General features: G+C 41.9%; 1 protein-coding gene across 1 annotated transcript; it reads right to left on the reverse strand.

Annotated features, from left to right (window-relative positions):
• Window positions 1–20: 20 nt before the first annotated feature.
• Window positions 21–14,453, reverse strand: CCN6 (cellular communication network factor 6). Its single transcript, XM_032408041.1, has 7 exons — window positions 14,242–14,453; window positions 8,356–8,653; window positions 4,683–4,925; window positions 2,772–2,835; window positions 1,740–1,886; window positions 1,366–1,559; window positions 21–297 (listed from the first exon to the last, which is right to left on the reverse strand). The coding sequence occupies exons 1-5, from the start codon at window positions 14,287–14,289 to the stop codon at window positions 1,847–1,849; spliced, it is 693 nt and encodes a 230-aa protein (XP_032263932.1). The 5' UTR covers window positions 14,290–14,453; the 3' UTR covers window positions 21–297; window positions 1,366–1,559; window positions 1,740–1,846.
• Between the last annotated feature and the right edge of the window lie 1,655 nt (window positions 14,454–16,108).

Below are 16,108 nucleotides of genomic sequence, written 5' to 3' on the forward strand. Positions count from 1 at the left end.
CATATATACTAGGTTTTATAGGATCTTGAGGTCAGAAAATATATCTCCTGGATCTCTGCAGTTCCTTTGGCATACACAAGATGTAATCCACAGCATCTTCCATTTAAATGACCCTTCATTTGGGCAATCAAATTGAATGGTAATCATTCTAGACTTATTAGGGACACAGCATCTCTTATCCAAGCATACTCCACAGAAAGTGGGTTTATAACTCTGACTGCTTGAGCATCCAGAAAAGACAAATTTTTCAGCTTTGAGGAGTTGGAAAGTAGGTTGGCATGTTTTTCCTTTGGGGATCTGAAAAGGTACATAACATTAAGAAGTCATTCTTTAATTTGGTTACAACAGTTTAGAAAAGTGATACTCTATATAGAAATACAGAGATAAATTATTTCCGGGGCATTAATATTTCTCATTTAGTGACTTTCAGCACTCTCTTTTCTACCTTCGAAATCCCCTCTCCAGAGGTCTGTCCTCCCTGTTCTTGTTCCATCATAGTAGAGGACCCGCTCCCCAGTCTTTTCTGTTATCTACTCTTGACTTCGTTCCACGGTTTCCACAGTGAAAATTTCTGTCTTTTTTAATATCCAGGGCCATGTCTTACTAAATGTTTATTTACCTAAGACTTAGCAAATTCCCTAACACAGCTCAGACAGTTTTGAGTGGATAAATAAATGAATACATATCTTAATCCCTTTAAAATTGAGTTGTCAACTTCTTAATATGATAGGGAATAACTTGGAGATGAGAAGACTTTTAGCATTCCTAAAACTTACTCTTGGGACCGTTATCATGCCTTGTCCTAGAAGCAGGACCAGCTCTAGTTATACCAAACAAGTCTAGAGTAAATATTTTGTCACAGTCCTTTGGCAAGTTTACTATCTAAGCACAGAACGTTCTGGACTTGGTGGTTTCCCCCTCCAACTTGATAACCAAGACCAGAATTTCTCTGATGTTCATAATGTCTGTTTTTATAATTATGTAGCAACCAAAGTCTTTTATCCATTGCCTTGATTCCACTATATAAAATTAATATATTTTTTAAAATAATCTAAAAAGGATCTATTTTTAAAAAACATGTATGTTGGGTGTACCAGAAGAAATCAGGCTGATCAAGACCCACACTATTAAGTTGTTAGAGTATCTAGAATCAGCAGGGTAACATTACCTCTCTGCTTGGTAAGATTTTCCCCATGAAGTGCAGTTAGATTAATCTTTGTTTTCCTCTGAGATAGTCTGAGTTACAATGAGGTGATTTTATTTTTATAAGAATCACATACCATCTATCCCTCTAAAACACACAGGCACTTTTCAGGAGTTTCTTAATATTGAATTATAATGAAGTTAAATCTAATTAAATGTTACCTTTACTCTCTTTGATATATTACTGTCACAAGGTTGAATGTAACACAGTCTTCTCTCTTTTCTCATTTCACAGTTGCTATTTTCATTGGTGACCCGATCAGATATTCCCATCCCACATGTTCTGGAGCAAGGTGTCCACTTTGTTGCTTGCACAAGACATTTTCTTTTCCAAACAAGTGGGAGATTCCTATAAGCTAAAATAAAGGGGGGAAAGTACACGGGTATACATATATGTACTCATGTCGACAGACCACTTTTAATCATTATTTTTCAGCTAATATTTAATAGATCAGAACCTTTTATGTAATGTAACTCAGCATAAAATAAGCTTATGGTCTAATTCATCATTCTCTTTTTCCCGCTTTCCAAATTACCTTTCAATCAAATGTGACAGTCCAATGTCTTAGGAAGAATAAAAATATCTTTGAAAATCTGAGTAGATGCATCCATATGCTTCTGCTTAGCTCATCTAAGGAGTAAACTACTGTGTTTTCTCTGGTTCTTGCCTCTTGCTGGATATTCTTTTTAACAATGAAACAGACATTAGTAGGATTAAGGAGTTCAAGGTATTAATCAGAACAATGTCTTAATGTTAAATTTCATATTATGTTAAAATCTAAAATACAAAAGTTATATTTGAGAATAAACTATTTAGGCCAGTTATTTTTCCTCCACTTATTTTAATCTAGTCTTTTAGAAAATTCTCTACATTACATTGAACTAATCAAAATAATCATATACTAAGTCATGGCAAATGTGTAATCTATTTTATTCATTCAGCTTAATTGCTACATTCACTATGGTATCAGGCCCATTGTATTCATTCCATTGGCTAGCCATTTCAAATCAGTTCTAGAAAAAGACATGGCAAAGGAAAAGATGGATAGATCTCTGGGTGGCTGGGTAAGTTGGTGGATAGATGGAGCCCCCTCCACTGATTCCTGCTTAGCAGAAGGGAGGAGAAGGGGATGAATAATGAGAATACAATGAGTGCATAATAATTCTTCCATCTTATAAATCCATTGGGAACTTCTTGTTCTCATGAATGAATCAGGCCATTGCTTTGTTTTTAACAAACTACATATTGGCTTATTTTCTCAAAGCATTTCCTTCAGGTTAATATGCATCCTAAAATGGATGCTTGGAATAAGGTTGTGATTTGAGTCTGCAGTTGAACATAGCAAAATTCTGGCTACATTACTTCAAAATGCCAATCTAAAACTCTGAAAATATACTCCCCACCCCACCCCCCCACAAAAACTGCCTTCTTAATAGGAAATATAAGTCACTTTGAAGTATCTGCTGTCTTTGAATAAAATGATACTTTACTGCTTTCAGTGTTATTACAGTAGGATCTTGCAATTGCACAAGGAATTGAGGGAGAGGAAGCAGAAACATGAAGATACCTGGAAGGTAGACAACAGTTTAAAGACCTCAATGCAGGAAGCAGATTAAAAGCACGGCACGCATCTGCAATAAATAAAGGAAGGTTAGATTATCATATTACCAATAACCCCCTTAAAGTTAAGCAAAGAGCTGCAGTTCAGGAATTTAACATTCATTAAAAAGCAAGAAAACTAGAAGAGTTTTTAAAGAGTTTATTTAGTATTTGGTGAGCAGTGAGGAAAGCATAGGGGCATTATGTCACTGCATGCTTCATATGGAGCAAACAAAGGCTAGATTCCAACCATAGGCTGTCTGGAATTAAGTAAGTATATAAATTACTACCACAAATATACCTTAAAGTATGTGTTTGTCACTGTGCTTAATTTTAAAAACCAACTTCTGTTTGGGCCCATAAACACAGCTTCAAAGTTAAGCAGAGGAGAGACTTTAGACTGAACATACAGTTCCTTTGAAACCTATCTAGGCCTGTGATCTCAACTACCAAGAGCACAGTGGCAGATGTTCTCGTTTTTTGTAGCAAAGCATTAACCACTAAGAATGACCACGTAACACCCCCTCCAACCAGGTTCCAAGTGAATCATCTGGAACTGCTCTACCTCCACAAAGGAGACTGACTGAACTTGATCCAAAGGGCTTTACTTGTGGAAACTGTTGGGCTAAGGTGAGGTTCATGCATGGGTCCCAAGAACTCACACTGAGTCCCTCAGATCCAATGCAGAAAATCAACTGTTCCTGTACATTTTGGGGAAAAAAAGAACAGTTGGGCTTATAATTTTAGAGGTTTTAGAGCATTAGTAGTGTCTTGCTATTAGCTGAGAAACTAAGTATGGTAAATGCAAATTCACCACACCCTGTTAAATTATTTTCAAATTAATTGGCTTAATGGAAGTCTCTGAGAATGTTCCTTTCATAGAGTTAGTTTTTAGATATCTAAAACTCATTTCTCTGATGATAAGTGCTTTTATTAAATATCCACATAATAGACACGAACTTGGGAGTTTTTGGTGTAGATGAATATCCCTTCTGTATCTCCATGGCACCTTTCATTTCCTAAGCTCTAAATTTCGTTAAAAAGGCATTCTTGATTTCTGGTTGAAAACACAGAGGTGTGAATAATAACCAGGCATGAATACTGACCCTTCTGAGTCTTCCTCATCTGTGCTTCATTGGTTGGTGTTTTTGAAACTCCTGTCCCCAAAATGCCCTGGCACTTAAATAAGATATTAACTTAGAGCTGACCAGAGTACAGCCTTTATGCATATATGGACACTCACTGCAAATGGCCAGTGCTCAAGACGAGTGATGAGTCTCATTATAGGTTTCTGACTACTCTCATACCTGGGGAACCTACTTTAAAACACCTGTACGTGTGTTGATTTAGAGAGCGGTTGGTGACTGGAGAGCTTCATTCCCAGAGGATAATCTTATGTCAGCAGTTTTCTGTTTTTAGAAACAATATTTACAAATTCTAAACATATTCTTAAATATTTTTAATCAGTAAGCTTCCATCATATAGCAAAGTTGCCTTTGAAAATTTTGGGGACAGGATGGTTCGCACTTCTTGCCCGTAATATAACAAAACAAGTAAAAGTTTTTCCCAGGGTGCACATGAACAATAAATAGTTGGTCAACTTTCCTGAGAAGAGGTTGAGTGGGAATGAGCAGAGGCATAGAAGAGTTTTTCTGACCCAGCAGAGCTTTTAAACACTGGAATGTTTTACTGGAAAAATCTAAAACATTACGAAGTTTCCTTTTGAGATACTTAGAATATACCTCTCTGAGGCAGCCAAACTAAATCTCACATTGACCACTAATCAATAAGTGCTTACTGAGTACCTGTGATACATCAAAGGAACATGAAAGAAAATCACGAGAAGCCATACATGAAAATTAAATATGCCTCTAAGCACCTGGCATTGTTTTGTAGGTTGCTGAAAGCTGCTGTTGGAATGGTCCCAGGCCACAGTTGGATTGATCAGACTTCTTTCTACCTTTAGCCCCAGAGCAGTGACTGTCAGCCAGCTTTGGTATGAACAGAGGTGTGCATCCAATGGCCCCACTCACACAGAGGCAGCTAAACAGGGGGTTGGGCTGAAAGACTTGGCCATTATGATAATGTACCCTGTTGAACTCGCATCCCACAGCTATAAGGTCTGAAAAGAGAGAAGAGCAAAATCACCAAAGAAGCCATAACTGATAGTCCAGACCTCCCATGATAAACCACAGAGGTAATAGCTATCTCCTTCACGAGGTAGCGTTCTCAACTTCTTAGGCCCCATCTGGAACCTCCTTTTCAGAACATCTATAAAAGGTGAAAATCAGACATTTTCATTTTATTGTAGGCTATTGGCCCCAATTGGTCACTTTCAGAATTAAGACCAAATACAGGCCCTGTTCTATCACTGTGAGGATAGCAGTGAGATAATGATTCTAAGTCTGAGACATGGGTTGGTGGCAGGTAAGAGGTTTCCCCAGATGTCCAACAATAGGCAGGGATATATTCGTAGGAAATGAGGCTACCAGAATGGCTGAAGAAATCATAACTGGTTTAATTACAGTACTGCATGGTAACTAATTTTTTTCTTTCATTAAGAGAATTGGAGGAAATTTTCACTCCTCTGAGAGGCATTCTTGACCTGAATCAACAGGTTTCAAAAGTGTGACCCCTTGGGTCTCCTGGCAATACTGAGGCCCTTTCAAGAGCATCTGCAAGGTCAAAACTCTTTTTCAGAATACTAAGAGGTGGCTGACTGTTTTCACTGTGTTGATATTTGCGCTGAAGGTACCAAAGCAATGGTGGCTAGAGCCACTGCTGGAACCTTAGCATGAAGCAGACCATACAGGGCGGTCACTATATTTCTGCCTTGCCACTGCACTTGTCCATAAATGTACTTTTGGGGGAAAAAAAGCTAGTTTTACTTAATAATGTCCTGATAGCACAGTAAGAATTACTAACTTTATTAAATCTTAACCATCAAATATATGTCTTTTTAATATCCTGTGTGACAAAATAGGAAGTATTCATAGAGCATTTCTATAGATATTCTATCATCTTGAGGAGAAGCACCTATTCTATTTGAGTTTTGGGCTGAACCAGCCACTTTTTTAGTAGGAATTTCACCTAAAGAAATGACTGACAGAGAAGCCATGATTACTCAGGCATTTGGCAGACGTTTCCTTGAAAATCAACAGTGAGCCTGTCACTTCAAGGAAAACAACTTTCTGGCCAATGACAGAATTCAGGCTTTCAAGTAAGAATTATAATTTTGGAAAACCTGTATCCACCACCGAGCTCTTTATAGCTACCCAATATGCAGACTTTTCTGATGAGATTAGTATTAATTAATGTGATTTTTAAAAATATATAATTAAGTATATCAATATTTGGAACATCTACATAACCATTGTTCCAAACTAGCATTTTCCAAATAACCAATGCAAGGTATTACAAAATTATGTATGAGTAAAAGACCCATTCCAAGTAGGTCTTGGATAGACCATTTAATTGTCACAGAGTTTGACAAGTTCATTGATACAGTTGCAGATTCCATCATGCAGCTGATTTTCAAGAAATTACCACTTCTCAAGTTTTAATATCAAAAAGAATATTTGCAATTATCTGAAAATTCTGTTAAAATATTCCTGCCTTTTCCAATGACCTATTTGTGTCAGGCTGGATTCCCTTCATAGATTTCAACCAAAATAACATACAGGAATAGATTGAAAGCAGAAGCAGATGGGGAAATCTATCTTCTGTTAAGCTGGACATTAGAGAGAGGTACAAAAATATAAACCTATTCCATTCTTCTAATTTTTCCTTTGTTTTAGAAAATAAAATATTTTTTCATAAATATATTCCCACCAAGCTGCAATGAGTTTCCTGTTTTTAAATGAATTAGTATTTTTAAATTTCTAATCCACTTAAATACCAATAGAGAAAACCCACATAAACAAAAGCTCTTGGGGTCTTCATTAATTTCTAAGACTAAAGGGGTCCTCAGACCAAAGTTTAAAAATCATTGTTCTATTATCACAGGTCAGAAAATGTTCTGTGAAGAGCCAAACAGTAAATATCTTAGCATTTATAGACCATTGGGGTTTCGTCGCAGCTCCTGGGCTCTGGACCACAAAGCAGCCACAGACCATGTAACTGGATGGTGTGGCTGTGCTCCAATAAAATGTTATTTCCAAAAACAGGCTCTGGGCCCAAATATGGCCCCTGGGCCACAGTTTTTGACCCCAGTTAGAGGTCATCTCCACCCCCATCCTCATGGCTACACTCTGTTAAAATACTCACCACATTGTATGTGACGTCACATGTGGAAAGATCTGACACAATAAACTTTGACTCTGTGAGGGCAGGGCCTATATATATTTTTTTTTTTCTTTGTTTTCTCCCCAGCTGCTGGTCACAGTGCCTGGCGTGGTAGTGGCTGCTCACTACGTGCTTGTTAGGTTAATGAAATAAGGTGCCCAGAACCGTTTGGGAGAAAGAGGTATTGCCATGCCACAGTCTGATAGGACATGTTTTCCCTGTTAAATTTTCATAAGTAATAGCTGACATTTTTAGGAGTCTACTGCCGACCAGATATTCTGCTAAGTGTTTGGGGTTTTGTATCCTTATTTCATTTGCTCCTCCTGGCATTTCTGTAAGGTAGGAAGTATATAATAAGTAGCTGAGGCACAGAGAGGTTAAGCAACTTGACCTCAAGGTCACTCAGCATATAAAGCCCAGAATTGGAACCCAGCGCCTACATTCTTAATCAATATAGTTTAGTCAGCACTCAACAGGGTATCAGGCTATCAAACCTGAACAGCTCTACACATTCGGTCCACGCTCACACCCACACTTCCGGGAGTAATTTGCCTGCCCACGCAGTCTTTCCTACAGACTGACTAAAATGTCCAGCTGACATGCGTATTTCTCTTCCCTTGGAAATTTTCATTTTAATCCCAGGTAAATCAGGATCCTGAATTGGCGTCGAGGTGTAGATTCAGAGGGTCTCAAAGTGTCTCCAGAGCTAAAAACCCCTCACACTGAGGGTCAGGCTGTGATTTGGAGTACCCCCTCCCCCCCACACACAAACTTCCTTTTTACACATCTGCTTCAGTTAAAAAGCACAGTGACTTGCTGGTTATCTGGAAAGGCTGAGATGGAAGCAGGATGTCTGCATACCCTACACACATCCTTACATCTGAAGCGAGATTCGTTTTTAGTTACAGAGAAGGCTGAATTCAGACTGCGTTCGACCGCAGTATCAAAAGCTGTCACTGTGTGGCGCTGGAAGAAGTCAGACTCGATTTACATAATCTTTGCTATTTTTCTCCCTAAAAGCAATCACCTAAGAATGGCTACAAGATCACTTCGATGCAATATCAATAACAGGGGGTTCTGACCACGTGTAAACATCTGCCAGTGTCCCATGCTGTCCACTGTGACAAAGCCGGTCCCGCCGGTGTGTGAAAACGAAACCCACCTCACATGTGGCCTAACTCCGCTGATTATTCCACAGGGACAACGACAGGGGGAGAACTGGCGCCCAGACTCGAGCGTCTCCCGCGGTCCCAGCAGGAGACACTTACGCGCGCACACTCCGGTCTCGAACCGAGGCCTGTCGGCCGAGTAGTCACAGTACAGCCCTTTGTGGGGGTCACAGAGGTCGGCTTCATTGCAGATGTCCCCTGGCTGTTTGGCACAGATCTTACAGCACCCGCAGCCGTCCCTCAGCAAGCTCACTCCAGGAGGACAGCTGGGCTTCTGACGAGGGCATTTACAGGGCCAGTGACAAAACTGTCTGCGAGGCTGCACTTCCGGTTCCTCTCCGGGCCTTCCTTCCGGCGCCCTGGCCAACGGCCCGCCGCCCTGCGCCCTGCAGCAGAACTTCGGTGGGTAACACAGGTGCCATTAGATTCCTCAAACTAATTTCAGAGATTTCTAGAAATAGAAGACTTCCCCTACACGGGTAGGATACAGTGTGGTGAGTTGTGATAGTATTTATCAGTATCTGACCCCATCCCTCTTTCCTTGAACCTTTCTTCACTCAGCTTCCAGAACCTCACTTTCTTCCTCCTCTCTCCTCGCTGATGGCTCCTTCTCCGTGTGCTTTGCTGGGTTCTCTGCACGCTCTTCATCCCTAATTGGAGCCCCCTGTGGTGAATGAATACCTCTCAAGGCTCTCCCCTCGCTGTATCTCCTATCTCCCGCCACATCTCCCTTCTGGACTCCCACGCAACCTGCCAGATCTCCCTGTGGAGATCTGATAGGCTTAGCAAGCTCAACGTGACCAAAACAGTCTCCCAAGTTTCCCTCCCAATCTACTCCACGCACACCCCTGCTTGAGCACACGCCAGTTTCATTTTTTCAGAATACCTTGGGGTGCGGTCCCTCTTGCCTCTTCTGTCACATTTCACATCCCACCCCATCAGTAAATCCTGTTGGTGATATCTTTAAAATGTACCCACTCTAATCATTTCTTAGCACCTCCACTGCTATCCTAGTGATCCAAGCCACTATTATTTCTCACCTTAGATGATTATAATAGTCTCCTAAAGGTTCTCCTTGCTTCCCCCTCTGTCCTCTATATCCTCCACCCGGCAGAATGGTTAAAATAAAATAAGCTACAGCACCCATAGCTAACAATACTGTTATTATACACTTAAATTTTGCTCAGAGAGTAGATCTTCTGTTAATTGTTCTTACCACACACAAAGAATAATAAAGGGGACAGGAGGAAACTTTGAGGGGTCATGGATATGTTCATGGCTTTGGTAGCGGTGACGGTTTTATGAGTATGTACTTATCCCGGAGCTTATCAAATGGTATACATTAACTATGTATATCTTTTTACAATCATACTTTAACTCCTGTCACTCCTTCCTCAGAAGAGGTGGCTTCCTCATGGCTTCCCATTTCAGTGTAAAAGCCAAACTACCAGGCTCAGTTGGTTAAGGGTCTGCCTTCAGCTCAGGTCATGATCCCAGAGTCCTGGGATTGAGTCTCGCATCAGGCTCCCTCCTCAGTGGGGAGTCTGCTTCTCCCTCTCCCTCCGCCCCACCCCCCTGCTCATGCTTGCTCACGCATGCTCTCTCTCTCTCTCTCAAATAAATAAATAAATAAAATCTTTAAAAAAAAAAAAAAAAAGCCAAACTACCCTCTAAGGCCTGCACACCCACTGGCTTGCTTCCCTCCACTCCACACCCACCTCATTCTTTGAACACTCCAAGCCTACAGGTACCTTCGACCCTCACTCTTTCACTTGCTTGGGTCTGTGCTCACGTTTATCAGTGAGGCCCTTCTTGACCACCCTTTATAAAAGCACCCTGCCCCAGCCTTTTCCCCATAGACCTTCTTACCACCTATCTTATTCCTATATTTTCTACTTGTTTATTTTCTGACGCATGCATCAAGAATGTGAGCTTCTTGAAGGGCAAGCTCTTTGCTTAGTGTCTGTCTTATCGCCTGTAATAAAACGTATTGAATGAAAGAACATGGGACCTCCTATGTGCCAAGTGCCTTATATGATTACATCACTGAACCTTCATAAGAACAGTGAGTAGCCGTTATTATCCACCTGTAATAGGCATAGTAATTCTCCCTTCAAAGATATCTGTGTTCCATTCCCTGGAACCTTATTAACATGTTACCTTACAAAGCAAAGGGGATTTTGCAGATGCAGTTAAAAATCTTGAGATGAGATTATCCTGGATTAACCAGGTGGGCCCAATGTAACCACAAGCATCCTTAAAAGGGAGAGAGGCAGGGGGCGCCTGGGTGGCTCAGTCGGTTAAGCAGATTCCTGTTACCCCAAATATGACTTACATTTAGACTAATTGGTGTTTCGTGTCCTTAATGTATTGCTTTTCACCCTCTGCACACTGTCTCTTAGCAATCTCGTCTACTCCCTTGCCTTCAATTTCCACCTTGTGCAAGCTTCAAAACTAAATTTCCATCTAGGATTTCTCCACTGAGCTCTAGAGTCATATAGCTCACTACGTACTGGACATCGCCACTAGAATGTCCCGTGGGAAAAGCTCATTTCCCCAGACTCATCATCCCTCACCCACCTCTGCCCCTTTGGACAGCTTCTTCCAAGTTTGGAGTTAGGAAGCCAGGAGTCATCCGGGTCATTTTCCTCTTCCTCACCTCCAATTAAGATAATTAAGATAATAACTAAAGTACCTTCCTCACCCCCCATAGCCATTCAGTGACTAATGCTTAGTGTCCTTATATTCCTAGAACTAGTCACTCTTTCACCGTTTGCACCGCTACTGAGTATGATTGCAACACATTCCTTCCTCGAGAATGACTTCCCAAATGAATCTACCACATTGCTGCTGGAGGGATCTCTTTAAAAAACATATCTGATTCTACTACTCCTCTCCTTCAAGCCCATGAGTGGTCCCCTACTGGTTACACTGTGCAGTCCGAAATTATAAGCATGCCGTCTAGAGCCTGTGCTGGTTTATGCCTTCCTCTCCAGCCTTCACCCTCAATGCAATCTCCTCTGCACCTTGCTGCTTACTGGACCCGGGTAGTTTCCTCCTCCATGCTTTTCCTCATATGGCTGCCTCTTAAGGAAATGCCTACTCTTAAAACTGCCCACCTGGGGACACCTGTTTCTCTTTCCAGTCTTGGAGCATTTCTATATAATCTCTGAGGCCACAAGGTAGCCTGTTGAAAACCAAAGATGAAGAGAAAACTTTGAAAGCAGAGTGAGAAAAAAAAAGCATTACATACAAAAGAATAACAAAAAGAATGAGATCTGACTTCCCATCAAAAGGAGACCACAGTGTTCTTCAGTAGGTGCCTTGGATATAGCCAGACAATAGAATATTATTCAGTGCTAAAAAGAAATGAGCTATCAATCCATGAAAAGACACACGTATTACTAAGCGAAAGAAGCCAATCTGAAAAGTCTACATATTGTATGATTCCAACTACATGACATTCTGGAAAAGGTCAAAACTATGGAGACAGTAACAAGATCAGTAGCTGCCAGGTGTTGAGGGAAGGGGTAAACAGGTGGAGCACAGAGGATTTTTAGGGCATCAAAAATACTCTATGATACTATAATGGTGGATACATGTCATTATACATTTACCCAAACTCATAGGATGTACATCACCAAAAGTGAACCCCAAGGTAAACTATGAACTCTAGGTAATAATGTGTCAATGTAGGTTCACCAGTTGTAAGAAATGTACCATTCTGGAGGATGATGTTAATGGGGAAGCTATGAATGTGTAGGAGAAGGTGGTATACAGGATATCTCTGTCCCTTCCTCTCAAATTTGCTATAATTTTTTTTTTAAGACTTATTTACTTATTTGGGAGAGATAGAGCACAAGTGGGAGGGACAGAAGGAGAGGGAGAGAAAATCTCCAGCAGACTCCATGCTGAGCACAGAGCCCAGTACAGGGTTCGATCTCATGACCCTGACATCATGACCTAAGCAGAAACCAAGAGTTAGATGCTTAGCCAACTGCACCACCCAGGCACCCCTCAGATTTGTTGTGATCTTAAAGCTACTCTAAAAAAAATTAAATAAAAAAAAAAAAAAAAGGAGGAGGAGGAAGAGAAGAACAAGACCCAGTGCGGAAAGGGGTTGGGGAGGGGGACTGTCAACCTGGTATTCTATCTCCATTGAAACTATGTTTCAAAAGAGAAGGTGAAATTAAAGCCATTTCCAGTTAAACAAAAACTGAGAGAAGTTATTGCTAGCATACCTGCCTCACAAGAAATATTAAAGGAAGATCTTCAGTCTAGGGGAAATTTACAAGAGATAGTAATTCAGAAATAAAGAAATGAAGAGTCCCAGAAATGGCAAATAGTGGGAAAATATGAAGAGATAGATATATATATATATGTATATATATATATATATATATATATATATATATATATTTCTTTTTTCTTCAGACATTTTGACTGTTTTCAAAATCAAAATCTCAGAACAACAAAAGAGTCAGCAGACTCTTTTGGTGCAACAGAAAAGAAATGGAACAGAATTCCTTTGGTACACCCAACAGGTTCTTTTGGTGTAACAGAAAGGGTTTTGAAACCAGAGCTGAGCTTTGGTATAGCTCTCTCTACACATAGAGTGATCTTCGATGACTTTCTATCATTTATTTGATCTTTGAGCCTTAATCCTCCTCTGTAAAATGGGATTATTAATATCCACCTTATAAGGTTATTTTGAGGATTAAGATAATAACTAAAGTACCTAGCACAGTGCTTGGCATGTGGCAGATGTTCAACGAATGGTAGGTATGCTTCCTCAAAAATTCATAATGGCAAAAGTAAGCAAAATAATACTTTCTTGTTGCTATATTTTAGCACCTTTTTATGTTTGTTTGTTTGTTTGTTTTAACTGTGGACACATCTCTCTATAATGGAATATTTCCTGTTTGGGAATACCTTGTAGGCTTTCCATTCACAACAATGATACGCCTTTTCTCAAGAAGGGTGGACTGGGAGATAGGTAGCCCCATCTCACTTCTGCTGGGGAAATGTGCCCTCCACATAACAGTGGAAATAAACTGTACCACCGGCATTCTTATTAGGATTCTTTTATAATCTTAGATCTCTCTGTATAAAATACAACATATTTCAGTCTCTTGTTTCCTAAAATACAATTTACTGCCCTAATCAACTATTAACTCAAAGACACGTCCCATGTTTTTCAAATCACCAGAAGGTTTCAAAAGCTCCATCCTCTGTGCAAGCAATAACCTCCACCGTGTAAATAAATCCATAAATAAGTCACCCTGTTTTCATCTTCTTGGTAAAAAATATTAAGGCAATGAATTGCTCCTATTAAATTAAACTTCCCTTTGGTCTGTTGCTTGAACTATTTCAAAGTCTTCATGGACTGATTCCCTTTCATGAAAAGTGAGAAACACATGATTTGAGAAAAGACAAAGCAACAGAATGTTTTAAAAATATAAATGTGTATCCGAAGTGCTCCTCTCCAACAAGAAGAGGCTTAACTGAAGAGAGTTGTCAGAATCCATTTTTCCAGTGGCTCTCTGCACGTTTTGCACGCAGCCGTGGAAAGCTGAGCCCCAGCCTGGGGCCCGGACCAAGAGGCACTGCTCACCCCGCCGCACCAGGCAGGCCTGCGCCTCCCAGATCCGTGGTGTGTGTCTCACTCCACTCAAAAATACACATTATTCCAGTCTGAGAGCTGTTCAAACATATCGAAAGTACGATTTAGTGCCATTACCTGAGAGGGAGAAATGTTTTCCACTTCTTTCCCGAAGCTAATAAACTAAAACCCAACTTTCTTTGGAGAGGAAAATGGCTCCCTGTTGGGCATGAAGTCTTTCCACAAGGAATTTACCCCCCCCCCCCCCCCCCCCCCCCCCCCCCCACACACACACACCCGCTTCCTCCTTTTTCGTTTCTGGCCTGAAGAAATACGGAGCCGCCGCAGCCTCCCGAGGGGAAGCAGGAGGCAAGGGAGCTTACCTGGGCGAGAGCAGCGCCCAGCAGCGTGGAAAGGAGGAGCCCCGGCATGTTCCCCAGGAGCCGGCAGCAGGGACATAGGAGGCGACTCAGGCCCCGCACAAAGGGCCCCTGTGTCTCCTCAGCAGGACACACACGCCTCCACCTCCCACGCCACCGACTTTGCGCTCACACTCTCAGCCTCTGCTTTCGCTCTCAGGCATCTGCTTTAATACCCTGTTTTTCTTCCTGCGACTCGCCTCTTATTTACCTTCGCAGGGGCGTGGAGTGCGTCACGAGGGTGTGAGTGCTCTCCTCTAGGACTAAGGAGGATAGGTCAGGTGGTGACTTTTCTTTGAGCAGCTGTTCTGCCAGTTCCCAGAGATCACAGTCTGCCCTTTGGTAAAAAATGGTGCAGTTGGAGGCATCCACCTTCCTCACCCTCAGCCTCCCCATTCACTCTAGGCTCACCCTGCCCCAGGCCCTCCAGGCCCCAGAGCACAGAGTGCCGGCCTGCTCTCTGTCCCCAGCCCCAAAGGCAGCCTGCTCTGGGATTCTCCCTCCACAGCGATAACAGGGTTCCAAAGGCCTTCCCTGACTCCCCCAGCCCTGGATTCTGCCTCAGACGCCCACGGGGTGCCCGACATTTACCTCCCTCACAGCACATCTCTCACACCAGCTGGCTCATGACTAGAAAAAATGGAGGTAGAACAGGGTGGACACCGAGAGCATCTGGCCTGAGAGAAGTTCTCTCTGTGGCCACGGTCCCATGACAGATAAGGTAAAGTTAACCCCAATCTTTTTGGGCTAAGACAAAACAATTATGCTAGTGGGAGTCATTTAACAAATTAAGATTGGGAAGAAAACAATTTCTTACAGATCTGTACCCTTCCTCCTTCTAAATATCACGTGTGTGTGTGTGTGTGTGTGTGTGTGTGTGTGTGTGACCTTCCTTCATCCCACTTTCTCAGCCTTGGTCTTTGCTTATGCCTCTTGACATGCATCTGCATTGGGGCTTTGTCTCCTTGTGGATCCTGTGTCTGGTCCACCTTCTTGCCCCCATCCAAGGGCCTATTTCTATTCTCTTTGACCCTTTACACATCCTGTCTCTTCCTGTTACCTTACCTCTCCTGGGTGCTCTGCTCACCTGTGTTTCGTTAGAACAGTCCCAGCTATATAAAAACACGGTAAATAAAGCCTAGTGCCGAGGGTCTGGGGAAAATCTGGGCTCTCTGCCAACAATAGGGAATCCGGGGTTCCTCGGAGAGCCAGGGATTCCATAAGGTGCAAACAAACTCTACATAGATTACTAAATAGTCAATTAAACCATAATTATAATCACACCAAAACAGCAAGGAGTACCCAGTGTGGTTGTGATATCAATTCCTACTCCTTCTTCCCTAAGAAATAGGAAAAAACCTCAGAACCACCCAGTGAAGGAAAACATACCTGTTCTGGTCCAATCCAATCTATTTCTTTAATCTTTCTGGTGTAACACTGTTTGATCTTTGGGTTCCCAACCTCAGTAATTCATGTTGCACACTGGCCATCAGAATGGATTGTTTCTCATGTCCTGGCTGGTCTGTCCAAAGCAGAGGAACCCCAGGTGAGGGCTAGTGTACTGGTCAACTCCATCCCTCCTGCGCTCCCTGTTCCGAGTGTGATGCCACCCATATCTGTGGAGCCTTTGAGCTTAAGGAGATTCATGCTCCTCCCCTTCACTCTCTGTGAAATGCTGGTAGCAGCCTCCATTTTTCTGGAAATGTCTTCCCTCCCTCTGTAATCTCTCTGCAAAGGGGAGGAGAAGATGTCATACTCAGTATCCTTGCCTCTTGAGGGGGAAGGAACATCTTGGTTGAGAACTAACTTGTGAGCCCCCTCCCCCACCGAA

Source organism: Phoca vitulina, unplaced genomic scaffold (genome assembly GCF_004348235.1).
Source record: "Phoca vitulina isolate PV1807 unplaced genomic scaffold, GSC_HSeal_1.0 scaffold9, whole genome shotgun sequence".
Lineage (NCBI taxonomy): Eukaryota > Metazoa > Chordata > Mammalia > Carnivora > Phocidae > Phoca > Phoca vitulina.

What these genes read in the sequence shown, in the direction of transcription:
- CCN6 (XM_032408041.1), bottom strand. Translation starts at nt 14,289, where the DNA reads ATGCCGGGGCTCCTCCTTTCCACGCTGCTGGGCGCTGCTCTCGCCCAG. An exon ending in AACCTACAAAACAATGCCAG is followed by an intron (nt 2,836 to 4,682) that starts GTGCTTAGAGGC and finishes TATTTATTGCAG; the next exon opens with ATGCGTGCCGTGCTTTTAAT. An exon ending in AACTGTTGTCTACCTTCCAG is followed by an intron (nt 1,887 to 2,771) that starts GTATCTTCATGT and finishes ATTGTTAAAAAG; the next exon opens with AATATCCAGCAAGAGGCAAG.